This window comes from Citrus sinensis, chromosome 6 (genome assembly GCF_022201045.2).
Source record: "Citrus sinensis cultivar Valencia sweet orange chromosome 6, DVS_A1.0, whole genome shotgun sequence".
Lineage (NCBI taxonomy): Eukaryota > Viridiplantae > Streptophyta > Magnoliopsida > Sapindales > Rutaceae > Citrus > Citrus sinensis.
In genome coordinates, this window is record NC_068561.1 from 10,361,461 (window position 1) to 10,388,250 (window position 26,790).

Consider the following 26,790-nt stretch of genomic DNA (forward strand, 5'->3'; position numbering starts at 1 on the left):
ATTAGTCACTACAATTTTCTAATAATCGAAAGAAAAACGGCTCCATAGAGTAAGGTCTAATTTATAAGTCTGGCCTAGTGAAATCATCTCAGCTTTCGTAGGTGAAGAGCTCATTTCAATTGATAAAAGTAAAGTAACATATTGTTTGGTACGATACACAACACAACAGAGTCACCGAATCTGAGTAGATAAATCTAAATCCAAATCTCAAATATTGAGATAAATGGTAATTAAGGGTAGGGATATTATTATTTTCCCACCAAAGATATTCCGACACATCATGTCAGTACCATGATTTGGTAAAACCATCAGTTTACCACTAAACGTTTAAACTATTAGCATTTTCCCACCATTCCGTTAAAACTTAGTTAATATGTAACGGAAAATTCATAAAAGGTCAATTTTACCCCTGGAGCGTAAAAGATAATTTTACTCTTTAAGAAGGAAGAACAACAAATGATGATTTAATTACAAAATTCATAAAAGATTAATTACATGGTCTTTTAAAAGGTCAATTTTATAAAATTCATAAAGGGCAAAACAAAAAGGGCAGTCAACTCCATTTGTTAGAACAGCTTCCATTGAGTCTCTGCACCTATCCCCCTTTTTCGCGATCTTCAACCAATTCTGCGCTTGAATATAATTACCAGGAGTAAGCGCAATAGCTTGTTTCCAATACTCGGCAGCTTGATTGAACCAAGCCTCCTTTAAGAAGGAAGAACAACAAATGATGATTTAATTACAAAATTCATAAAAAATTAATTACATGGTCTTTTAAAAGGTCAATTTTACAAAATTCATAAAGGGTAATTTTTGTCCTTTAAGAAGGAAGAACAACAAATGATGATTTAATTACAAAATTCATAAAAGGTTAATTACATGGTTTTTTACGCTCCAGGGGTAAAATTGACCTTTTATGAATTTTCCGTTACATATTAATTGAGTTTTAACGGAATGGTGGGAAAATGCTAACAGTTTAAACGTTTGGTGGTAAACTGATGGTTTTACCAAACCGTGGTACTGACATGATGTGTCAGAATAACTTTGGTGGGAAAATGATAATATCCCTTAAGGGTAAGGGATATTATCGTCCTGATATATGTTCTATACATATAAGATAATTGTACAAATAGCTAATTGTTCATATTTAGATTAACATTCATGTTTACAACTCTTCAATTTATTCAAAGAAACAGCATGCATCAAGATTACGTTTGCCGAAAAAGCAAATCATAAAACAGAGTGGTATATAAATTGAGTAAAAGTTCAATATATATACGCGTGTGTGTATATATATCTATATGTTTGTATGTATATATGTATATATGTATGTATATGCATATATGATGTCCTATTGAGACTTGATATTCTAATTTCTCAAATCCACATCTAATTTGTTTTAAATAATTCGAGGTATATTTATTATTTCCGTATAAAATTCATGATTCATTCAAATTTTATGATTTTATACCATAATTTTCACTTGTTATTAACATAAATTGGATTTTTGAAATTAAAGAGCCTAGTGTATACTACGTACTTGTACCCTATGGTACAACGCAATTGAAGCACGAATGGGGTTTTTCCTTTTCCCATGACTAAACCCTAGCTCTGCAATTGTTTACTCTCTCTCCCTTCCTCTCGTGTGGGTCTCTGTTAGTCTTTGTTTGCATGTAACTTCTTATAAACAAAAAATAAAAAACCCTCAAATTTCAGAATCACAAATACCCACTTTGCGAATTCAAGGAATGGCCTTGATCTCCCTCTCTAAACCCCACCAATTAAAGCCTAGGGTTCATCCAATCATATCCAGAATCGAAGCTCCGTATTCTCTCATTCTCCCCCATTTCTTCTGCTCAATCAATGACCAGCAGCAGACCCAAGACAGCCCCGCTCCGAACCCGGATCCGTTTCAAGCAGATGAAGAACCGAGCCAGAGGCAGAGGATCCCAAGAGGTAACCACCGATCCCCAGTAAAGTTAGAGGATACAATATGTAAACTGATGGCTGAGCGGGCATGGACGACCCGGTTACAGAACAAGATTCGGGCTTTAGTGCCCCAATTTGATCACAACCTTGTTTACAATGTACTTCACGGAGCAAAGAATTCGGAGCATGCGCTCCAGTTCTTCCGGTGGGTTGAGCGTGCCGGGTTGTTTAACCATGACCGAGAAACCCATTTGAAAATGATTGAAATCTTAGGCCGTGTTGGCAAGTTAAATCATGCTAGGTGTATTTTGTTGGATATGCCGAAAAAGGGTGTTCAATGGGATGAAGATATGTTTGAAGTCTTGATTGAAAGTTACGGTAAAAAGGGAATTGTTCAAGAGTCTGTCAAAATTTTTGATATAATGAAGCAATTGGGTGTTGAGAGGAGTGTTAAATCTTATGATGCTTTGTTTAAGTTGATCCTTAGGCGTGGTCGCTATATGATGGCCAAGAGGTACTTTAACAAGATGCTGAGTGAAGGGATTGAGCCTACTCGGCATACTTATAATGTTATGCTTTGGGGGTTCTTTTTGAGTTTGAAGCTTGAGACTGCCATAAGGTTTTTTGAGGATATGAAGAGTAGGGGGATCTCCCCGGATGTTGTTACATATAATACCATGATTAATGGATATAATCGGTTTAAGAAAATGGATGAGGCAGAGAAGTTGTTTGCGGAGATGAAGGAGAAGAATATTGAGCCTACCGTTATTAGTTATACTACTATGATAAAAGGGTATGTTGCTGTTGAGCGAGCTGATGATGCACTTAGGATATTTGATGAAATGAAGTCGTTTGATGTTAAGCCAAATGCAGTTACTTATACTGCTCTGTTGCCGGGGTTGTGTGATGCAGGAAAGATGGTTGAAGTGCAGAAGGTTTTGAGGGAGATGGTAGAGAGGTATATTCCTCCCAAGGATAATTCAGTATTTATGAAGCTCTTGGGTGTTCAGTGTAAGTCTGGGCACTTAAATGCTGCTGCGGATGTGCTTAAGGCAATGATTCGATTGAGCATTCCAACAGAGGCTGGACATTATGGTATCTTAATTGAGAACTTCTGCAAGGCTGAGATGTATGATCGGGCAATTAAGTTGTTGGATAAGCTTGTTGAGAAGGAGATTATTTTGAGGCCACAGAGTACTTTGGATATGGAGGCTAGTTCTTATAACCCGATGATACAGCATCTGTGCCACAATGGTCAGACAGGAAAAGCTGAAATCTTTTTTAGGCAATTAATGAAAAAGGGTGTTTTAGATCCTGTTGCCTTCAATAATTTGATCCGTGGCCATTCAAAAGAAGGGAATCCAGACTCTGCTTTTGAAATTGTTAAGATTATGGGTCGGAGAGGAGTGCCTAGAGATGCTGATGCTTACATATGTCTGATTGAGAGCTATTTGAGGAAAGGTGAGCCAGCCGATGCTAAAACTGCTTTAGATAGTATGATTGAAGATGGACATTCTCCAGCGTCCTCACTATTTAGGTCAGTGATGGAGAGCCTGTTTGAAGATGGGAGGGTTCAGACTGCAAGCAGAGTTATGAAGAGCATGGTGGAGAAGGGCGTGAAGGAGAACTTGGATTTGGTTGCCAAGATTTTGGAAGCTCTTCTCATGAGAGGCCATGTTGAGGAAGCCCTTGGACGTATTGATCTAATGATGCAAAGTGGGTCCGTACCCAATTTCGATAGTCTTCTATCTGTTCTCTCTGAGAAAGGGAAGACTATTGCTGCTGTTAAGTTGTTGGATTTCTGTTTGGGAAGAGACTGCATCATAGACTTGGCGAGTTATGAGAAGGTGTTGGATGCTCTCTTGGCAGCTGGGAAGACCCTCAATGCCTATTCAATATTATTTAAAATAATGGAGAAAGGAGGGGTCACTGATTGGAAGAGCAGTGACAAGTTGATTGCTGGCCTTAATCAAGAAGGGAACACGAAGCAAGCAGATATACTCTCCAGAATGATTAGAGGGGAGATGTCCCGCGGGAGCCAAAAAGAGAAGAAACAAAGTGCTGTTGCCAGCTAATGTTTCTTTTTCTTTTTTTTGTTTATTTTCCCCAAATGTAGTTTCAAGTTGAGACTTGATGCTTTATTTGTTTTTAGTTTCAGACCCATTTTGAAGAATACTACTACCTTTTGCAGAATAATTTGCAAATTCATTTTAGTGGAATGTCACAAGTTCTAAAGTTCATTGCATGATCAGCTGATGGGGATGGATTCAATCAAATCAAAATGTACCAGCAAAATCTTAATTTTCAATATAAACTCTCATTTTTTTTTTTCAAATTATTTACCTCATTATAGTCATTGCTTGCTGTTGACAAGTTCATTTCAGCTGCATTATTTATAGGCTTGAGAATTATAGATAAACATTGTCTTTTCCTGAGTAGCTGCCATCATTTTTGCTGGATTGGAGTTCATCTTTTACTTGCACTAGAGCTTGTAACTTGTCTCTTCCCTGGTTCCGCATTTTTATTTTTATTTTTTTCCTCATTCTCTCATTGCTGAATTTTGTAATATACTATATGCATTTCATGGTTGATTGGCCTAGTAAGCCACCGATCGGTATGTCAATTTGGTTTTCTTTATGTTAGTTTATCTAATACGTGTGTTTTTTGGACAGGGCATTGCAGGCATTCTATGATCTTGAATTACATCTAATCTACACAACACATATGAAGGAAGTTATGGTATTAACACTTTGGTAACTGGAAAAAACTCAAAACTCCTAAGGTCGTGGAAGATGAAAGCAGTTGTGTATAGAGAACATGACAAATGAAGACAAAAAAGGGGACTCATCTCCCTTATCGGCCTTTCATCCCTGTGAATCCCTTAAGCGGCTTCACCCCTTTCAAATTACGTGTTTGGTATTACACAGCTACCCAGATTAATCCGGCTGTAGGTGCATCATTTTTTTTGTTGTTGATTGCATTATTTTTGTTGTTCTATCAATGTGTCTGGAGTTAAAAGTTGGATCGTTTTGGAGGTGTTAATAATGTTCTTCACTATGGGCAAGCACTCAAAGTAGGGTATTTGTTCGTAAATATTTTGTTTTGCCTTTTAAATTTTAGAAGTACGGGTTTTTAACCTGGCAGTTAATATATATCAATCATTATACTTATAATAAGTGAATTTACAGCAACTATGTCTCTTTTGGAGCATTCCACTACAAAATTTCTATCATAATCACAAGATTCAATTTGGATAGTGAGTGAAGTTGCAGGGTAGAAGTATTTTTTTTAGGTATAATTACAACAAATGGATTACAATAAGATTTTCACTAATATTTATAATTAAATAATTATTCGACGTTTACTCAATTTATATTTAAAAAAGAAAAGACTGTCTTACATTAAGTGTTTAAATTATAATATGGAGACTTGAAGCATGGGCTACTACTACTCGTCCAAAGATCAATTGGTACTATGCAGAGTAGAAGTTAAAGAATGCAGAGTAAAGTGAAGAAGGGCACGATGATGTTTGTGACAAAGCTAGCATATAGCACATATGAAGCTCACATTCTCTACCGCAAAGATATTTTTTTATTTTCGCCGTTACCCATTTGCCAGCGAAAATATCTTCCAGTTCCACCATTTTTGGTCATTATATCTCCTTTGCCAGTCCGCATCTCATCGCTCATTTTTGTTTTGTGGCCTCGCTTTGCCTCAACGTGCCTACTTGAATGTCCTCTCAAATTGGACGGCCCTGATCTCCCCCAATCTTTTGGTCCACCGCTCCAAGCCTCCGAGTTGGTTTTACATTTTGTGCAACTTGCTTCCGCTGCAGATCGACTTCCGTGAGCAGCACCACAGCAGATATTTTAACCAATTATTTGTACCCTTAAATTCCCCTTTTATCCTCTAAATATTTTAATATAATTGTTTACATATTCACAATATCCACACTAATTGACAGACTCAGATTTTTAACAGCATTTATTTAGAGAGAAAAAAAAGAAAAGAAAACAAACAATAATCGAACATTAAAGTCGGCATCTTGTCATCCCTCATTTGGCTTTGTTATTGTAAAATGTTTTTTTCTTTTTGGATAGATACAATACTATTGATATATACAAGCAAACCCAAACTAACTCTTATAAATTATCATATAGCTTATAATACAATTTAAAATTAATTTTTATAAATTATTCATAAATTTCTTAAATTTTTTTAAAAAATATTAATTTCATTCACAAATTAATAAAAAAAAATTAACTCTACACACAAATTAATGCAAGAAAAAATAACTCATTTTAATACATTTAGGAGGAGAATAGAGTGGGCCGAAAGCTTGGGGATCAGCCCACTGGCTAATGAATTAAATTAAATAAAAAAATGTAAAAAGAATTCAAGTAAATGAGATTATACTTTGTTTTATTCGTGGAGGATATTTTAGACTTTTGGATAAACCTAAAAAATATCTCATCACTTGACAAGTTCCATATCTATCCATCTCTACTGAGCCTCTTCTGGGAGCGCACACAAAACTTTATCTTCTTCATTTTCGAAGCTTTCAAAGAAACTCAAAAACCCTTGAGCCAGTAGCCATGTCTACGACGTCAGCTTCTTCGCTGGTGCTCCCATCTCTCAGTCCCAAAACCCTAGCCTTCTACAACTCAAAACCCACTTCATTTTCTCTCTTATCTTCCTCCTCTTCTCACAAACTTCTAGCGAAGCCCATCTCGATATCCTCTTCTTTCATCCATTCTTTTCAACCCTTGCCCTCTTCCCCCTCTCGTTTCGTCAGAAACGTAGCCGTTTCGTCCGAGTTTGACCAGGAAGAGGACCTTTTGAGCGATGAAGACGGTTCGAATTTCTCCCCCGACTTGAAACTTTTTGTGGGTAACCTTCCTTTTAGCGTTGACAGTGCTCAGCTTGCTGGCTTGTTTGAAACCGCTGGAAATGTTGAGATGGTTGAGGTACATTTTTCGTGAGCCTGTTGATAGCCTTGTAGAAAGATTTAGCTTTTTCTGTTTGTTTGCTTGTTTGTTTATTGAGAAAATGTTTTCAAATTAAGTATTTGTTAGTGATTAGAATTTTGAAAGAATTTGATGCGACGAGGTTTATTATTTGTGGCAGGTAATATATGACAAGGTCACTGGGAGAAGCAGAGGATTTGGTTTTGTGACCATGTCAAGTGTTGAGGAAGTTGAAGCAGCTGCTCAGCAGTTCAATGGCTATGTAAGCAATAAACTCTCGCCTAAAAAAAAAAATCAGTTTTTTAATGTGTGAATGGCTTACTGCTTTTCAGAGATGAAAGAAATGATTGAATGGATTATTGACATTTGAAAGTGGATTGGTTTAGAATTTATCAAAATCCACTTTCGAACTTACCTTGTGCCGTGCTTTTTCCTATTTAAATTTTCACTCTTATTGATGCTTGATTTCACGAGAACTTTACGTCTGACAGGGCGATTTCATATCTATTAGCAATGTGATTGTTATGCCTAAGCAAGAGTCTTGTTCAAATTTCAGGAACTCGAGGGCCGACCCCTGAGGGTGAACTCTGGACCTCCTCCTCCTAGGAGGGAAGAATTCTCTCCCAGAGGGCCCAGAGGAGGTGGTGCTGGTGCGCCTTCTAGTGGTGGCAACCGTGTTTATGTTGGTAACCTTTCATGGGGTGTTGATGATTTAGCTCTTGAGACTTTGTTTCGTGAGCAAGGGAAGGTTTTGGAAGCCAAAGTGGTATATGACAGGGAGAGTGGTAGATCGCGGGGTTTCGGGTTTGTGACTTACAGTTCTGCTGAAGAGGTTGACAATGCAATTGATTCCTTGAATGGTGTAGTAAGTTCATTATTTTCCTTTTCGTCCTCAATGTTATATGCATTTTTATTTTCAAATGTGTCACTTTTGTTTGCGTCATTATTAACTGGACCTTCAGCTTTATCTTTGTGACTGGAGTTTCTACATTTATTTTGGAGATAATCATGCTTTTGAAATTGATGCTTTGTAATTTGGTGTGTATAATGGTTTTAGATAATCTTCAGCACATAAAGCATTGACATTCGCTTCATACAAAAAGAATCATGTGGCTATATCATCTTTCTAAGATCTTCTATGTTATAGTTGACTGACTTGTTGAATCATATTTTCAATTAGTTATATGATTGGATATTGTTAAAATTGAGAAAAATGTTGATTTCACAATCTGCTTCTGCTAGGCATGTTATACGTTCGTTGCTCATGTCATTTCTTCAATCAACTCTATCTTATGCATGCTGAATCGAGATCCAATACTAGAGGATTTTGTTTTTATGCCTTCATTTATGTAGTTTTACAAATATTCTGTTAAATTCTCTTCTCTTTTGAGGACCTAAAAGTCTACTAGAGATGTTTATGCTAAAATTTGTTTTGTGCAGGATTTGGCCGGTAGAGCAATTCGAGTCTCGGTGGCTGAAGCAAGGCCACAAAGGCGTCAATTTTGAGCTGTGGCAGAAACTAGTTTTCAGTTGTTTTGATTTTATCGTTAGTTATTTGTGTTGTTATAAGGCTGCTTATCAGTGCTATCAAATCATCGGCTTCAAAGACAGATTCATGATTATTTGTTTTTGCATATGCGAAATGCATGTTGCCTTGTTATAATTTCTAACTATCATCATGAGCCACAGAAATTTTGGAGCTGCATTATTCAGAACAGGATCCTTGCATCTGGCATTTTGATAATTCCATCTCTGTGACGCTTGCCAGATGAAGGGTAGCTTGAGTTGTCTGTCACTAAGTTTTCATCCATGTTCTGAAAACTATAATTGAGACAAGAAATGAATATGTAGCCTGAAATTTGACTTGATTTTACATATGAAATGTGCCTTATTTGGCTTGTCCACATGTTTTGCTAGGATCTTAAAAATGCCAGCTAGAAGACTTCAAAATCTCAATTGCACGTCATTCGTTGACAGCCCAGAAATATACAAGAAATTTCATCTTGTAATTAGGGATGCGACCTGGTACTTAAAAAAGAGTATTGGGTATGATCGGATGGTTAGATTTTGTTGATTGTCGACTTTTTGATTAGGTTGAGGCTGCGGGGTACAAAGTGCCTTAGTTGGGACTCTCTTATTAGTCGTGCTTAAAAAAGGAGTGAAAGCTGCGTCTGGTGTCTTTAGTTTTACGGACTGAAGTATCCTAGGCTTAAAGATTATCATCAGTAATCAACTTTTTGAGTCTTTAAAATCCATTTAAATGAAGGAGGGAATACGATCTCAATAAGTTTATAGGAGAATTTTTTTTTTTTTAGTGTACATTCTCGATCATTCTTGATGGGGTCTGTTAGTAGAATTAGAATTCTCTATTGATCTAATTATGTCCTAAGTAAATAATTTAATTACTGATTAGTTGTAAATAAATATAAAAATAAATAAAAAAATTAATTAAATTTTACTCATACACTATTAATAAAAGATACATGGTAGAAGATTTTTAAGAATTTAGTAAAGCTCAGATCAAGAGAGGATTTTATTTCATGTTAACAAGTTTCTAATACTAGCATCGCGGCAAACCTAAAAGTGAAGTGTACTCAAAATAGTCTCTCTCTCTCTATGTATGTATGTGTATCATTCACAAGCTGTGTATTGAGGGCTTTAGTTCTCATAAACTCTATTTTCTTCTAAAAACTACAAATTATGGATGGATTTATCTATAGTTGTTAATGAGAGTAGATTTTTTTGAGTTATAGTAAGATGTATAGTAAATATGTGGTATATTGTAAGATGTATTGGAAATGTATGCATACTTACATATATTTTTAATTTCCTTATAGATCTGCTTATACACTAACATTTTTACGACTACAATTTAGTATAAGAAAAAAAATTATTGATATAAGATTTATTCGTTCGTGATACAGAATTGTCCCTTTTTTGTTTTCTATTTATTGTTGGTGAATATGTTTATATTTTTTAAGAAGATTAAATAATTTAGAGAGGGATAAGGAGGGGATAATAAAAATTGGCAAATAGAATCGAAAGAGTTATTAATATGCATTTGGTCGTGCTCAGTTTTTAATTGTTTTTCTTTAGAAAAGAAATTCATATCAACAGTAATCTTAATTAAGGGAATGATTATGAAATTTTATATAAAAATTCTTGTTAAAAGAGAGGGGCTTTCAATTCTAGCCCTAAACAAACACACACACACATGTCAATCTTCCTAACTCTATTGAAAAATGAACATCTTTTGAAATTTTACTCTCAACTCTCAATTTATGATATGTAAAGTAGAATTTTTAATAAGGAATAATTATCTCTACATTATCTTTATTTTTGTTATATGTATATTTAACCACCACAAAATTTGCACCATTTTTTATTTCTAAACTTATATCAATTAGCCACTTTGACACTAAAAATAATCATTTTAGTCCTAAATGAATTAAAAAATTATTTTATTCTATGAAATTTTGAAAAAAAAAATTAATTACAATAATGCCTCTAAATTTAATAAAACAAATAAATCTCAAAATTTAAGATGACACTTTTTAAATAAATTATAATTATAAAAATTTACATCTTGTAATTATAATCTCATTTAATTTTTGTAATTGAATTAAGTATAGAAAAATTTACACAAATTAACATGAAGAGCAAAGCTACCTATAATTGTTGTAAACTTCCCAATATCAATATAAAGAAACTTCCCTATATAAATCAAATGAAATTATAATTACAAAAAATTAACATGATAATTTTTAAATGAAATTATAATTACAAGAAATTAACATATTGGGTTTGAGATTTATTTATTTTATTCAATTTAAGATATTCTTATAATTATAATTTTTTATTTTTCAAAATTTTGTAGAGGAAAATGATTTTTTAATTTATTGAGGGATAAAATAGTTATTTTTATTATTAAAGTGATTTATTGATACAAACTTAAAAATAAAAATAGTACAAAAAGCATGTTAAAATATATATATATAAAAAATAAAAATGATGCAGAAATAACTTTCCTTTAAACAAAGTAAAATGGAAAAAAGTCAAAAGACCATTACTTTCGGTAAGATATTCAAAATGCAAATAAGCGTTTCATGTTAAGACTTCAATTGCAACCAAGACATGCTGTAGATAGACAATTTTCTGTCGCCTAAATTTGATTTCTTGATTAGGCAATAAATGCTCATAAAGCAGCTAAACTGGAAGCCACAAAAGCAAACCCCCTCCCCCGTGTTAATATGTTATTAGGCTTCGGTGTTGAGGAGATACTCAGTTTGTCCTAAACTATTTTGGGGGTGATTATTCAGTTAGCTTATGTATTCTTTAAATTTGTTTTTTAAGGTAAAATAGTAATGTTATTTGATATAACTTAAAATTTAAACAAATCTAACATGTAATTGGTAAAAAAAAGATGATAATTAAATATACTATAACGGAAATCCAACAAAGGTTTTTAAGTTTTTTTTTTTAATAATACAAGAACTAACGGGTTAATAGGCTTAAATTATATCAACTAAATAGTAAGTAACATTTAACATTGGTAGAATTTTCTGAATTCCGATTGAGATTTGGGAATCAGTCCGTTTGGAGTGGGATTCGGTGCAAGATTTGGGTTGGGATTTAAAATTAAAATTTGTCCTAATTCATTGTTCGAACGATGTTCGAGACATTTGAAAATACCAATTGGGATCCATAATGCAACAAAATCTGGATTTTTAGAAATATATGACATGTTATATCGGTAATGTGAATGACATGTTGTTTTAATAATAAAATATATATGGCATGTCACTTATAATAGTATGAAATGTTGATCATAAGAGTCTGACATGTTGGTTATATGATTATGACATATCGATTATAATAGAATGACATGTTGTTTATGATAGAATCTGCAGTGTATGATAAAAAACAAATGTCACCCGAGACAGTTTGGAATCCTCAATTGGGTTGGGATCAAGACACATTTTTATCCCAATTTACTATTGGTAACGAGATTCATAATATGATCAAATTCAACAAATCCCAACCAGTCCCGTGCAGCCCTACATTTACCTACTTGATGTCTCAATACTCAAGCTGGGCTGACCCCTATCTTTGTCCTCATCTTAGAAAATTAAGAAGGTTCTTTCATCAAATTTCCCATAGATTTCTGGGAATTTATAGATATTACCAATTACCTAAACATTCGGACTTTTGTCTTACAATTTTCGCTTTAATTTTTGACTTGGACATTAACGTATTTACTTCAATTCTGACATTGTGATGATTGGTTGATCATTGATGACTCAAAATGGAATACTTTAGATAAAATGAAACAAAATTAAGAGGGTTCTTTCATGAAATTTTGTCTTTGTTTGAATGTTTGATCCCATATTCCTTGTTCTGTTTAGTTTTTGAAGTATTTCCTCAAGACAGTTTTATAAGTTTCATGAGGTCAGTACCTGTCATAAAGTACAAGCAGAGTAGCAAAAATAAAGGGAAAGATTTTAGCAAGCGGTGATTGTAAGTTCTCTTTATATCATAAATTTTCTGTCACGAGTTTCTTTGAATTTTCTGACAAATTTATCTAAGAAATAGACTATTTGCAGAACTCATTAGCTGTTGCAAAGTTCACAGTTTTAACTAGAACTTACTACCTAGAAAATGTGGCTGTGCTTTAAGCTTCTTCAAAAGTTGTTATTTCTTCATTTACCCGTGATTTTCAACAAATTGTGTACGAAAAAGTTATTTAATTATGTGGTTTGAATCCACTGTTTCATTGAATAAATGCCCTGTAAATTTTTTAATGCCAAGATCATATCCATTGATTGAAGTTGAAATAATTTTTTATCGTCTCGCGCCATGGCTGATGCTAGACACAAATTCATAAGGTCTGTCTAAGTATCCCTTTATGCTTTAACTTGTTTCATGAATCTGCAATTAGAAAACTGTCTATGCGATTTTGCTACTTGTTACTCTTTTGTTCTTGCTAAAAAAGGTGGTCTAATGAGAAAAAGGCACGCGGCCAAATGTTGTTTGATTCTTAATTCTTGGCTGAATGCTGCACTGAATTGATGTTACATGAATTTCAGATTTCAAGAGGATCCTGAGATGACCAAATACACATCGCCCAAAAGGGGTTATATTTCAAAGTTTACCAATAAATTTGTTGCAGTATCAGGGCGTGAGCTCTGCTCAAATAAGTTTGGGAATGATGCAAAGGGCAAGACCTTCCATAAAAGGGGACTTTCAAGAGTCTTCTCTGAGGATTATGAGCTTGTGGAGAAGGTGATATTGGATCCTAGAGGACCTATCATTAACAGATGGAACAAAATTTTCTTAGTAGCGTGCTTGGTTTCTCTTTTTGTTGACCCTCTATTCTTTTACTTGCCGGAGGCTAAGAAAAATGCCTGCATTAATGTTTCTGTACCCCTTGAAATCATTCTCACTGTCATTCGATCATTAGCCGATGCATTTTACTTTGTTAGAATTTTTATCAGATTTCGGACAGCTTATGTTGCTCCATCCTCTCGGGTATTGGGGAGAGGCGATCTGGTTATAGACCCATCGAAAATTTCCTCGAGGTACCTTCGGAAAGATTTTTGGCTCGATATAATGGCTGCCCAACCCATTCCACAGGTATGCAACTCACTGTTACGACTGCTTTTGTGCAGCGCTGTCCGTATAATATCTGTCTTTAGGTTTGAGTGTGGACTAGAAGTTCCGTAACTAGTACATTAGTTCCAAATGCTTATTCTGTGTCTAGGTCATTAATTTTTATGTTTCTTTGCAACCAAATGGAGCATTAGGCCTCACTGATGAAAGGGAAATGAAATGCTTCATGAGGACTTGATGTTGTCCGTAGACAATGCCATTTTTTGTTTACTTTTGTTTTGGTTTGCTCACACGATACTGTATTTGCAGTCGATTTTTCGTTCAGTTATAATACAGCATTTAGAGGCATCTTTAAGATTTTCTTTGAACTAACTGAATTTGTTTTGACATATTTCAGCTGTTGCTTTGGGCTGTAATCCCTTATTTAAAGGGTTCATCGATGGTCAGCACAAAAAATGTTATCCGCTTGATCATCATATTTCAGTATCTCCTGAGGCTATACCTTACATTTCCTCTTTCTTATCAAATTATCAAGGCCTCTGGGGTTCTGTTGGAAACGTCATGGGCCGGGGCGGCTTACAATCTGATGCTCTACATGTTGGCTAGCCATGTAATTTATGAGTCTTATGATTGTAAATCATTTATGTGAAAGAAACTGTACTTCTAAATATCTGTTACTTGGGTTTCCTTCAACATAAATACAATGATTAGCAACTTATTAAGTTACTCTGTTTGTTGGTTCTAGTCGTTTAATTGCCACTCTTTTGATAGGTTTTAGGAGCCTGTTGGTACCTCTTATCAGTAGAGCGGCAAGAAGAGTGTTGGAGGAAAGTTTGTAGATCCCATCATCTTGAGTGCAACATTGGATTTTTTGACTGCCATCTTGTGAAAGATTCATCTAGAGTCAATTTGTTTCAAATGAGCAATATTTCAAGCCTATGTGATCCAAAAAGCAACTATTATCAGTTTGGCATTTTTGCTGATGCTGTGATTTTGGGAGTGACCGCTTCTAGGTTCTTGGACAAGTACTTTTACTGTCTTTGGTGGGGCTTGAGAAATCTAAGGTGAAGTCTGTTTTTAGTCTTGTTACTTGAAGGCCCGTTAATTCTCTTGATTCCTTTGCCGCTCTCATTAAATTTAAGTTATCATGTAGTCACATATATGGTTGCATATTAACCAATTTCTGTAACATTTTGCAGCTCTCTCGGACAGAATCTCTTCACAAGCACTTTTGTATGGGAGATAAATTTTGCCATCGCCATCGCCATTCTTGGACTAACACTTTTTGGACTGCTCATTGGGAACATGCAGGTAAGTTTAGCCATTAAATAACACTCCCTCAAAGAGTGAAATTCTATATATAATAACACATATGCAGTTTCTGTTTAGTAAATCTGTCTTTTGCACCTTTTCTGCAATCAACAGACATATCTGCAATCTACTACTGTACGACTTGAAGAGTGGAGGATTAGGAGGACAGATACAGAAAAATGGATGCATCACAGGCAGCTCCCGCATGGATTAAAGCAGAGTGTGCGAAAGTATGATCAGTATAGATGGGTTGCAACTCGAGGAGTTGATGAGGAATCGATACTAGATGGCCTCCCCACGGATCTTCGAAGAGACATCAAACGCCACCTCTGCCTTGATCTAGTTCGACAAGTAAGAATGATTATTGTTATATTATAAATTAAGGAACACAGACTCCAGAAACTAATTAATTCATCATTATCTAATCAGCAACTTATTGTCATAAATGTGGAAACAGGTACCACTCTTTGATTTGATGGATGATAGGATGCTAGTAGCAGTATGTGAAAGACTGAAGCCTCGTTTGTGTACACCAGGCACCTGCCCAGTTCGGGAGGAAGATCCTGTCAATGAGATGCTTTTTATTGTCAGAGGCCACTTAGATTCTTACACAACGGGTGGTGGCCGCACAGGATTCTTCAATTCATGCCGCATTGGTCCAGGTGACTTCTGCGGTGAAGAGCTCCTGACCTGGGCTCTTGATCCTCGCCCAAGCGTCATCCTCCCCTCATCCACACGCACAGTTAAGGCCATCACCGAAGTTGAAGCATTTGCTTTCGTAGATGAGGACTTGAAGTTTGTTGCATCACAATACCGAAAGCTGCACTGCAAACAACTCAGGCATGTTTTTAGATGTCACTCACCTCAGTGGAGAACGTGGGCCGCATGCTTTATACAAGCAGCTTGGTTTCGTTATAAAAGAAGGAAGGAAGCAGCTGAGCTGAAGAAAAGAGAGGGCATGATCTCAATGTCTGACCAAGCAACCGACCAAAAAGAAGCATCTTCTCCATCAACGGGCTCAGGCCAGTTTACTTCATATGCTGCAAAACTTGCGGCAAGCACTAGAAGAGGAGGAAGCAAGCGGTGTGGAACTGAATTCGACATACTTTCATCGTTGCAAAAGCCAAATGAACCAGATTTTACAGTTGTAGACAGATGAAGACATTGTTTGCAAGGTGCTTAACATCATCACTACACTACAGTATGCTTATGCTTATGGTATATGAATTCAATTAATTGTTCTTTAAGTTTAGATATCAAAGTGTAGGAAACATGCCCAGTTAGGCAAATTAGATTATTACGTATTTTTGCGGTTTTCTGTGGTTAGTCTATACGCATATTTTCATTTTACTTAGAGTAGCTAGTTTGGTGATAACTTTGAGAAATGTCATGTATATATAAGTAATGGAATGAATAATTTCCTCGATTCCTAAATTTTACAGCTACTACAAGAAGATTACAAGTATAAACTGTAGGTTCCACTTAAACACTCAAATGAAATGGACTGCATCAGTTTGGGCTAATTGTCTTTACCTTTCTCTATATACAGAACACCCATCTCTAAGTTACCGCCATCAGAAAGGGATGGCTTACTGACAACGCTCAAAATTTCGTATAGAACTCTTTTGTAATTGAAATTTCTTAAATAACCAAAGATAAATAATTTATTTTTTAATTTCGAATAGAATTCAATTAAACAATTAAATAGATTCTTCTTTTAAAATTTTTTTACATCCACCATATTTCATAATTTATGTTTTTATATTTTAAATGTTAGTCAATATTTTTCTAAGAAAAATAAAAGAGTTTGAAGTTATGGAGATAGAAATTATATGATAAGAATAAAATAATTTAAGATTTTAGGATCTGTATGTACTTTTTCAATAAAAACTTAAAAAGAAATATTTTTTGGGTTTGCATTTTATAAACTAAAATAGGGATATTTTAGGAAATAATAATTTAAAGGTGTTAATAAGGATTTTAATGGGTATTAAAAGCTCTACTCCAACGGAAAATGTCCATATTTTGAGGAATGTGCATGTGGGTGTGGGTGTGCGTGCTCTTTATCTTCCATGAGTTTCTATTGATGTCAAAACATATGGAATAAGCCCAGCCTGAGCAAGACAAACCCACGTGGGCCTCGACTTAGTGGGAAATTCTATCATCTCTAGTTCAAAAATAATACTAAGAATCCTACCATTTGAGTCTAACTTAAGTGCCAATTGATATAGCATTTTATTACTGGATGATAGAATATTAATTTTACCAATTATGAAATTCATTATCTAATATATGAATGACACATAACAGTTGAGATTTAAATTGAGACTTAACTATTGAGATTCTTCATATTATTACAAGTTAAAATTATAATGTGCTTTGTGCAATCTCATAAGTATATATATATATATAGTAACCAATGCAACCTTGCACAATTTGGGCGGGTAGGGTTAGGTTAAAAAAAAAAAAATACTTAACCTAACAAGTTATATGAAGTTCAACTAACAATATTAGTAGGTTGGTATTTTCTAATCCAGCCCAATCTAATCCACAGACCAACAATCATTTTAATAAATATTGTTTGGGAATAAATTTCGAGTGATATTCTTGAACTAAAAAATGAATGACACGTGAACAATTACACGGGTAAAATTGGCAAAGTACTTAGAGCAATAAGCAATATAAAGATGCCATTTGAAAGAATTTATTACAAGAATATTAATGGCCAAAGTTTAACGTTTTAAGATATAAAAGAATAAATATAGTACAAAAGGAATATTCTTATTTTTTCCCCTAAATATGAGACATAGCCTTAAAAACATCCTCTCCTTTTAACTTAAGGATGACAACTAGCTCTATTTTTTATGCACTCTCCTTACAAATAGTCTCCACTATGTAAATGTCTTATTCACCCACATTGGGGGTGCTCCTCTTCTCTTCTTTTTTTTCCTCCCAATTTTAGATCATCAACCACCTCTCAATTTCTAGGAGACTATTTCTATTCTTTACTTTCATCATTTTCTCTACCATATTATCACTCTCCATATCTTAATTCACCATCTTCATCTCCACCAACACCAAATATGTAACACCCTGGACGAATCCCACATTGGCAAAGCACGAGAGAGATGCTGGGTTTATAAGGGGTGATCCACACCTTAATTGGTAAGATGCGTTTTGGGGTGTGTGGGAGCCCTAGGAACAAAACCGTGTGGGCTTTATTAAGGCCCAAAACGGACAATATCTTGCCAGGTCTGGGTTGGGTCATGACATTATGTTATCAGAGCTCCACGTGTCCTCTTGAGCGATGGTGGGGCAAACCTCAGCGAGGATATTGAGTCCCCAGGGGGGGTGTATGTAACACCCTAGGCGAATCCCACATCGACAAAGTATAGGAGAGATGCTGTATTTATAAGGTGTGATCCACACCTTAATTGGCAAGACACGTTTTAGGGTGTATGGGCTCCTCAGGAATAAAACCGTGCGGGCCTTGTTAAGGTCTAAAGTGGACAATATCTTGCCAGGTCTAGCTTGGGTCATGACAAAATATCTCTATATAGCTATCTACCTTGTGTTATTCATCTTAGATAATGTAAAATCATATATAGCCTCTCGTTTATATAGTGGATTGATGATGGCTTATTCCTGTGGACATACCCGTGGACATAGCCCAAAGGTCGAACCAAATAAACGTTATGTGTTCTTTATATTTATGTTTATCTTGTTATATTTTCAATTTAATGTTGTATATTTTCAATTTACTGTCGAGATTGTGTTTCACGTACGAGCTTTTATGAGCTACTCCTATTATACAAAGTATTCTATGAAACCACTTGAGTTATCCCTCGAGTACATCGAAGCTACACCTGAACACATATTAGCCACCTATATCAACTCTCTAAATTAACTTTTATGGGCCTATAGATGCCATATTTCAAAAGCACCATGTTACGCCAAGTGTCCACTCTTCTGCATAAAAGAATCATTTTGGGGGGAAGAGGGGGGGGGGGGGATAAAACTGACATGTCCACTCCTCTAGATAAAAGAATCATTCCAGGGGAAATAACACTCAAGATAAAATTCTCTCGAATCTCATAAAATGGCAAGAAAAGGAATTAGTTCCACAATCTGTTAGTTTAGAGAAATCACACCCAAAAGTCACAATGACAGAGAAATACACACATGCGAAATCATTCCCTACGATCAAAATAACCTTCACGTGTATAGAAATTACAAGTGACATATGTCTTTAAGAAGAAGACTCACACCAAATCCCTAAATTCATATCACCCATCATTTATGAAAAGTGTCATCTCTGTGAAAATGGGAACTTTGGCATCCAAAAATCACTTTTTATACTTAAAGAGAGAAACTCATTTTCTCAATCTTTCTTCTTTCTTTGATTTTCATCAAATACGAACTTGGTGATGGAATGTTAGTTTCAATTACTCACCTTATTGGATTTGAGGCCAGCGATTGTGATAAGTTCTCCATAAACTACAAATACATGTGAAAGTAAAAATCTAGCACCTTTATTGGTGTCGTCTGTGGGGAACTTGCTATAAATTTTTTCTGTGACGAAAACCTATACAACCATTACTTTATCATCATTTTTTAAATTAGATTTGGCTCTGTATTGATTAACACTAGAAAGTGTACATTTAATAAAGAATTTAAATTATCATTTTTTCACTTACAGTGTTCATTAATGCACTTATAACTTATAAATTATCTTAATGCTCCCCTAATATAATTTTATGTTAAATTAATGTTAATTTTATCTTAAAATTATATATATATATATATATATATATATATATATATATATATATATTATAAGTTATATTGTAGATATATTTAAAAATAAAGAGAAAATCAAAACTGAAAGCGAAAGACAAAGAAGATGGATTACATTGAAATAAACAAATAAAATAGGTGAGGCCACTTTGTCAATTGATAGTCAAGTGGCAGGCGGTTGGCACTTGGCTAATAAATAATAATAGGAAAAAAAGAGGAAGTGATTGCTAGTTGCCTATATAAGGAGTAGATAAAGAGTGCAAAGGGGGAGAAGAAAAAGGATAGCAAAGAGAGAACTTGAGGAGGAGTGAAGAAAGAGCAGAATCAGAGAGGAGGGGAAGAAATGCAAAAGAGGGGTGAGAAATGGAAGACTTAGTCTCCAAAATTTCTTCTCTTTTCTTTTGTATTTAATTTCTTGTAATTTATTTCAAAACTTTGAAATTTAATTCAAAATTAAATTTAGTTTTATTTTCAATCTTAGCTATTTTAATTTTAATTATATGTAATTTAATTTTAACAATTATTTTTATTTCAATTATACTTAGCTAAATAATAATAGTTACAGTAAGGTGAAATTCTTAATAAAAAAAATGATTTAATCAACTTTTATTTTTAATTATACAAATTATATTATTTTCTATTTGATTTTATCCATATTTTATATTTTAAAATTTTAATTTATTGTAAACAAACAAGGGAGTTTAGTATAATAAATTCTTAATATCTTAGTATAGATTACAGTAAAATGGTATTTTGACATTTTGTTGACAAATTAAATTTTGGCACATTAAGTACTTAATCTATAATAAAATTAATGGGAAAATATTATTAATTTATTTAATTAATATTTTGCACAATAAATGTTTATAAAAAGAATCTATTAAATCATATCTACTGCCAAGAGTAGATCCATAACCCTAACTAATTTATTTCGATAGTTTCACTTAAATTAAATAGCATGTATTTAAATTATACTTTTAGTTTCTTAGATAGTTTAAAGGAAATTAACAAATTAAATCTTTCCATGTGAATCAACCTCAGATTCACTGGGTTATATTATAATTAGACATTCTTATACTTGAGAGTAATTAATAATTTCGAGTTATGTCAAGTTTTTCACGCTGTTGTTGGAAAAAAAGATATTTTATTTATTATTTTTTCTTTTTATTTCTCCCTTCATCATTCACTCGTTTAGATTTCATAATTTTATTTTATTTTATTTCATAAAATTTCAGTTAAAGGCCCTTTTTCTTGAAATTTTAGTATTACTTATAAAACTTGTGAAAATTTTCATTTTGACCTAAAAGCTCTTATAAATTAGTCCCTAAACTGAACTCAAACTTGGATATTTGGATTATGACTTATCCTTTGGAGTTTTGGACTTGAGGACTAAATGAATTTTGACTTTTGGACTTTGTAGACATAATGAACATTGACTTGAGCTTTAAAAATTACAATAAGGCCGGCTAATTTGAATTAATCACTTAATTGGTTGGTCATTTTTGAAATTAAAAAAAAAGAAATGAGTCCACATCTTGAGGAAAATATTTCTTTTCTTTCTATCTTCTTTAAATTTCTATAATTTAATTTTCATTTTTTATTTTTCTTTGCAATTTTTCTTTTTTTGGCATTTTAGTTTGTTAATTTATATGGCCACTTCAACTGCCTATATTGTTATTTAATTTTTCAATATTTCACTATTAGGTTAATATGTTTAGTTTAATTAATTGTTTATATGGCTAGTTCTATAATACTGTTTAAATTGTTAATATTTTATTTATTAGTTATTTTTTTATGTTTAACTACTTTGTTTATCTGGGTGATTTAACCACTTTTTTAGTTATTTTAATTTTAGCCAATTAACTTTTAGTTTGTTTATTTTTATTTCCTTTTTAATTTTTGTACATTTGTATTACTCATTTATTTACTTTCAGTTTGTTTTTATTTTTTAATTTGTGTAATTTTCATTCTAAATTCACACGTACACATCATCAACATTGCGTGAGACGTTGGTTTTGAACTTCAAGTGATAGGTTAATTCGTAGATCTAAATCACCACCACCAATCATCGGAGAGATCCAAAAAGAAAATCTTTTGGACCAATTTAATCCTTAGATAAATCAAGGAAACAATTTCTTTTTGGACCAATTTAATCCTCAAATTGATCATGAGACAACCATTCTCAACAAAATGTATATGATAAGAATCAACCAAGAACTTTAAGAGACTACATGAATTCAACTAGAACTAGAGCACTTTTGTGTATAATATTTCTTTTAAAAGCATCTCGATTCAAGTTCAAACCAAAATATTATCCAACTTTTACCAACATTTCATGATTTAAAGTTTGAGAATTCATACTTGCATTTAAGAGATTTTGAGGAAGTTTCTAATACATACATAAACTAAAATTGTAGTATGAATATAATTTGATTAAAGGTTTTTCCTTTTTCTTTAAAAGATAAAGTTAAAACTTAGCTACAAAACCTTATATCTGCATCAATAAGAATTTGAAATAACATATAAGCACAATCTTTGAAAAAACTTTCTTCCCTATAGAACAAATTCTTTCAAAAGACAAATCATCACTTTCATCTAAAAGTCGGAATAGACTCTTTACCTGTGTTGGGATAGGTATAAGGAATTACTTAATATTGGCCTACATCAGAATTTTGAAGCATGGAGATCAATGTCATATTTCCACAAGGCACTAATAGCCTAAAGCAGACATGTTGTTGAAATGATGTATAATGGTGAGTTTAGAGACAAAAGTCGTAAAACATCAATTTTTAAGTTTAAGACGGTTATTTTCTTATTACATTATCTTGACTAATTAGTTGAAACTGCACAACAGTAGGATACTATTGGTTTTTATAGGTCATCGAGTAAACCTTAGCCATCTCCATCTAGTGGAGGCATGTATAACCTTAAGAAAGATCATGACCTTCAAGCCATATTTGCATCCTTAACTAAAAAACTCGAAGCATTAGAGTCGAAAATGAGTGATCATGTTAAATTTGTTCAAGATATTTCATGTCATATTTGTAGTTCCACTAATCATGTTACGCAGGACTGTCCGACCTTGCTAGCTCTAAAAGAACATTTGCATGAATAGGCAAATATTGTAGACAATTTCAAAAAGCTAAATCCCAATCTATACTCACAAACCTACAACTTCAGTTGGAGAAACCACTCAAAGTTTAGTTAGAGAAATCCTTGAAGATACATTACATTCATTCATTGAAGAATAAGAGTCAATCAATAACTAAACCATGGAAACATTGACCAATTTGACAGATACCATCTCCAAACTTACATCAGCCCTTGCCATTCATGGAAAAAATTAGTTTCCTTCTCAACCTAAACCAAATCCCAAGAGTCAACAACACTCTTTAAATGAATAGTATAGGAAACTAAAACACGAGTTAAGTTAAATCGGTTATGACCCTTCATGCTGATAAAGTTATTGAAAAATACATTCTTGATCTTCGTGAAATTAGTAAGAGTCAATTTCAGATAGTAAGAAAAAGTCCAATGAACCTTTAACTTGTGATGAAATAACCAACTCTCCTCCTATGCCTCCATTCCCTCAAGCACTTATCAATTCAAAGAAATCAAATCACAGTCCAGAAATTTATGAAGTCTTCAAATAGGTGAAGGTCAACATTTCTTCACTAGACCTCATTAAATAGATATGATCTTGTGCTAAATTTCAAAAAGACATGTGCACTGTAAAAAAGGAAACATAAGGTGCAAAAAAATACTTTTGTAACAAAACAAATAAGTTTCATTCTCTCAATCAATAATGCCTTAAAATACAAAGATCCTAGTTGTCCAACTATTTTCTGTATTATTGGGAACAATAAGATTGAACATGCTTGATCTAAGCATTAGTGTCAATTTGCTTCCATGCTTAGTATATCGCCAACTCAATCTTGATGAGTTAAAGCCAACCTCTACTACTCTTTTATTGTCGATAGGTCGATTATGGTGTCGAAAAATATAATTAGAGATGCATTAGTCCATGTCGATAAATTCATATCTCCTATGAATTTTATTGTTTTTAAAACTGAACCAATTGCTGATGAATTTAAGCAAATTCCTATCATATTAGGTCGTCCATTTCTAGTACCTCTAACACTTTATTAATTGCAGGAATATAATGATGAAGTTATCTTTCGACAATATGATATTAGAACTCAATGGTTTAAAATGTGTAAACAACCTTGCGATAAAGAAAATGATGATAGTAAAAATGAGGAAATTGAACCAATCATTGAGGAGTATATTCAAGAACTCTACAAACTATTTGCAACTTTATTTTGCCGGTTCTTTTAAATTAAGTAAAATATTAAAATGTGATAGTGCTAACATATGCTCTATATTTGATTCTACATAGGTATCTAAAGATGACAATGACTAATTGAAATTCGAAGACGTGATACAACTCGAAGACAAAGGAAGAATAAGCACTAAAGCTTAAATTGAAGGCCTTACCAAAAGAATTAAAGTATGCATATCTAGAAGATCAACAAACCTATCCAGCGGTAATTTCTTCCCAACTCACAAGCGACCAAAAAGGTAACTTATTGGCTGTTATAAAAAGGCATAAGACTAGAATTGGTTGGACCTTAAAAGACATTAAGGACATTAATCTTTTAATTTGCATACATAAAATCACCTAAAGGAAAATGCCTAAATAACCCGTCAACTACAAAGAAGACTAAGCCCTTCTATGATAGAAGTGATAAAAAATGAAGTCTTTAAACTATTAAATGTAAGAATTATTTATCCTATTTCTAATAGTAACAGAATAAGTCTAACACAAATAGTACTAAAGAAATCTGGAATAATTATTGTGAAAAATGAAAAAGGTGAACCAATCCTAACATGAATCCTATCTAGTTGATGCATGCGCATTGATTATAGAAAATTAAATGATGCCACCAGAAAAGATCATTTTCCTTCTTATTTTTAGACAAAATTCTTGAAAGAGTAGCATGTACCCTACCATTGCTTCCTTGATGGCTACTGAGGCTATTATCTAATTTCTATAATTATAGAAGACCAAGAAAAAACTAAATTTACATGCCCATTTGGAACATTTGCATTTAAAAGAATGCCTTGTAATGCTTTTACAACATTTTAAACATACATGCTAAGTATTTTTACGACATGGTTGAAAATTGTTTGGATGTTTTTATGGATGATTTTTGGAAAGGTGTAAAGAAAAATGACTTGTTTTAAATTGGGATAAATGTTAGTTCATGACGATTTATGAAATTATCTTGGGCCATGTAATGTCTTCTAATTGAATTAAAATTAATAAAGCCAAATTTGAAGTCATCTCAAATTTATCCTCACTAAAGATAGTTAGGGATATCTATTTCTTTTTATGAGGTTTATAAAAGACTTAGTGTCATACTTAGACTACTTTATAACCTCCTGATAAAAGATGAGTAGACCGAAGATTGTCAAAAAGCCTTTGAAAAGATAATTAATATTTTAACTTCAGCCCTTATAATGCAACCCCTTGATTGGTCTTTATCTTTTAAGTTAATGTGTAATGCTAGTGATTATGTAGTTGGGGTTGCTCTAGGACAAAGAAAAGAAAGTAAGCCCTTTGTCATTTATTACTCAATTAGAATTTTGAATAGTGCCCAAATGAATTACACTACCATAGAAAAATAAGTACATGTCATAATATTTGCATTAGATAAATTTCGTTCGTATTTCATTAGCTCATTCACTATTGTTTATTCTGATTATGTTATTGCTAGATATTTAATCTCTAAATAGGATGCCAAGCCAAGATTAATACGATGGATTTCGCTACTCCAAGAAATCAACCTGACAATCAAGGACAAAAAATGGTGCCAAAAATATTGTTGTAAACCATGTTTCAAAACTATGAATGAGTCTTCAATTTATTCAACAACCATAAATGATTTTTTCCCTAATGAATTTTTGTTTTCCATAACCAATATGCCTTGGTATCCTAACATTTTAAATTATCTTACTTAAGGTGGAATGCCATTTGATTGGAACTCGCAGGATAAGAAGATATTCTTAATAAAGGTGAAAAGTATTTACTGGGGTGATCCATATATGTTTAAGTATTGTTCATATTAAAATTTTCGGAGATGTGTATTGAATGATGAAGTAAGTAGTGTTGTTCAATATTCTGAAGCATGTTGTGGCCATTTTTCTTAAAAGAAAAAGACTGTAAAATTTTGTAGTGTGGATTATATTACTCTACACTATTTTAAGATTCACATGCATTTTGTAAAATATTTGGTGTGTTTTAATTCATTTTGGTGTGTTTTAATTCATTTTCTCATATAAATGGTGGCTAAAGGTACTTTTTGACTTTCTGAGTCAATATCTTCATTCTTCAGTTTTACACAATAACTGAAACCCTAAAATTAAGCGTGGAGGAAATTCAATGTAAATTGCCTAATTATTTTCTTTCTTACCCTCAAAATGCCCTTAATAAGATTATAAAGTTCGTTGTGAACAATTGCATTTGTTAATGATCATTCTTCTAACATTCATTGGTTAATTGAAGTAAATGTCTAATTGGCAGATGTGTTTTTTGATCCATTTGTTTTTTACATGCCTAGTTTTGGTAAAAGCACATTTGTTAAAAGAATGAGTTAATTGACTCGGCTTTAAATGTCCTCATTGTTTAGGACTTGATTGCAATCGACCACATTATAAAACTTTAGGAATGGTTTTTGAAAATCATAAAGATACAATTAAATTTGTTAAAGATGCCCTGATTGAAGAATCATTAGATGATATCTTTTGATCTCTTGAGATGCATCCAAATGGATATGAGCAATGTGAGATTCATAATTTATGAAAGCTATTCCCAAAAAATAAATGCACAATTTAGTCTTGGAAATCTGACTTTAAAATACCTTATTTACTAGTTTATAAGAAAACTGGTTCGAAAGCCTATCTTCGACCCATAAAGAGCATTCAAACTGTTATTAGACGTAAAATTAGAGATAGATATAAGCCGCAATCACAACTAATAGATATCTTTTTATTTTAATATTCTTTTATCTTTTGTATTATTTCTTTTAAAGATGTGATTTTATATCTAATTACTGTTTGCGTTTTATTTTTACTATTTACTTTTTCTGTTTGCTTTTAAATTATAAGCCCAAGC

At 33.0% G+C, this 26,790-nt stretch overlaps 3 protein-coding genes across 3 annotated transcripts; all 3 read left to right on the plus strand.

The window, feature by feature from the left end:
- The first annotated feature begins 1,493 nt into the window (after positions 1–1,493).
- On the plus strand, positions 1,494–4,172 carry LOC102621494 (pentatricopeptide repeat-containing protein At2g37230). Its single transcript, XM_006481433.4, has one exon. The coding sequence runs from the start codon at positions 1,749–1,751 to the stop codon at positions 4,002–4,004; it is 2,256 nt and encodes a 751-aa protein (XP_006481496.1). The 5' UTR covers positions 1,494–1,748; the 3' UTR covers positions 4,005–4,172.
- Positions 4,173–6,425: 2,253 nt separating this feature from the next.
- On the plus strand, positions 6,426–8,798 carry LOC102621789 (RNA-binding protein CP29B, chloroplastic). The gene is made up of 4 exons (XM_006481434.3): positions 6,426–6,896; positions 7,057–7,158; positions 7,453–7,761; positions 8,337–8,798. Exons 1-4 carry the CDS (start codon positions 6,525–6,527, stop codon positions 8,400–8,402), a joined length of 849 nt encoding a protein of 282 aa, XP_006481497.1. The 5' UTR covers positions 6,426–6,524; the 3' UTR covers positions 8,403–8,798.
- Positions 8,799–12,637: 3,839 nt separating this feature from the next.
- Positions 12,638–16,329, plus strand: LOC102622071 (protein CNGC15b-like). The gene is made up of 7 exons (XM_006481435.4): positions 12,638–12,781; positions 12,983–13,529; positions 13,903–14,115; positions 14,277–14,569; positions 14,705–14,816; positions 14,931–15,167; positions 15,274–16,329. The coding sequence occupies exons 1-7, from the start codon at positions 12,753–12,755 to the stop codon at positions 15,973–15,975; spliced, it is 2,133 nt and encodes a 710-aa protein (XP_006481498.1). The 5' UTR covers positions 12,638–12,752; the 3' UTR covers positions 15,976–16,329.
- Positions 16,330–26,790: the final 10,461 nt, after the last annotated feature.

Excerpts from the sequence above, each read along its gene's own strand:
- LOC102621494 (XM_006481433.4), top strand. The coding sequence starts at position 1,749 with ATGGCCTTGATCTCCCTCTCTAAACCCCACCAATTAAAGCCTAGGGTT.
- LOC102622071 (XM_006481435.4), top strand. The coding sequence starts at position 12,753 with ATGGCTGATGCTAGACACAAATTCATAAG. Across the intron at positions 13,530-13,902 it reads CTGCCCAACCCATTCCACAG|CTGTTGCTTTGGGCTGTAAT; the intron begins GTATGCAACTCA and ends GACATATTTCAG. Across the intron at positions 14,570-14,704 it reads TGGGGCTTGAGAAATCTAAG|CTCTCTCGGACAGAATCTCT; the intron begins GTGAAGTCTGTT and ends AACATTTTGCAG.
- LOC102621789 (XM_006481434.3), top strand. The coding sequence starts at position 6,525 with ATGTCTACGACGTCAGCTTCTTCGCTGGTGCTCCCATCTCTCAGTCCC. Across the intron at positions 6,897-7,056 it reads GAAATGTTGAGATGGTTGAG|GTAATATATGACAAGGTCAC; the intron begins GTACATTTTTCG and ends TATTTGTGGCAG. Across the intron at positions 7,762-8,336 it reads TTGATTCCTTGAATGGTGTA|GATTTGGCCGGTAGAGCAAT; the intron begins GTAAGTTCATTA and ends TGTTTTGTGCAG.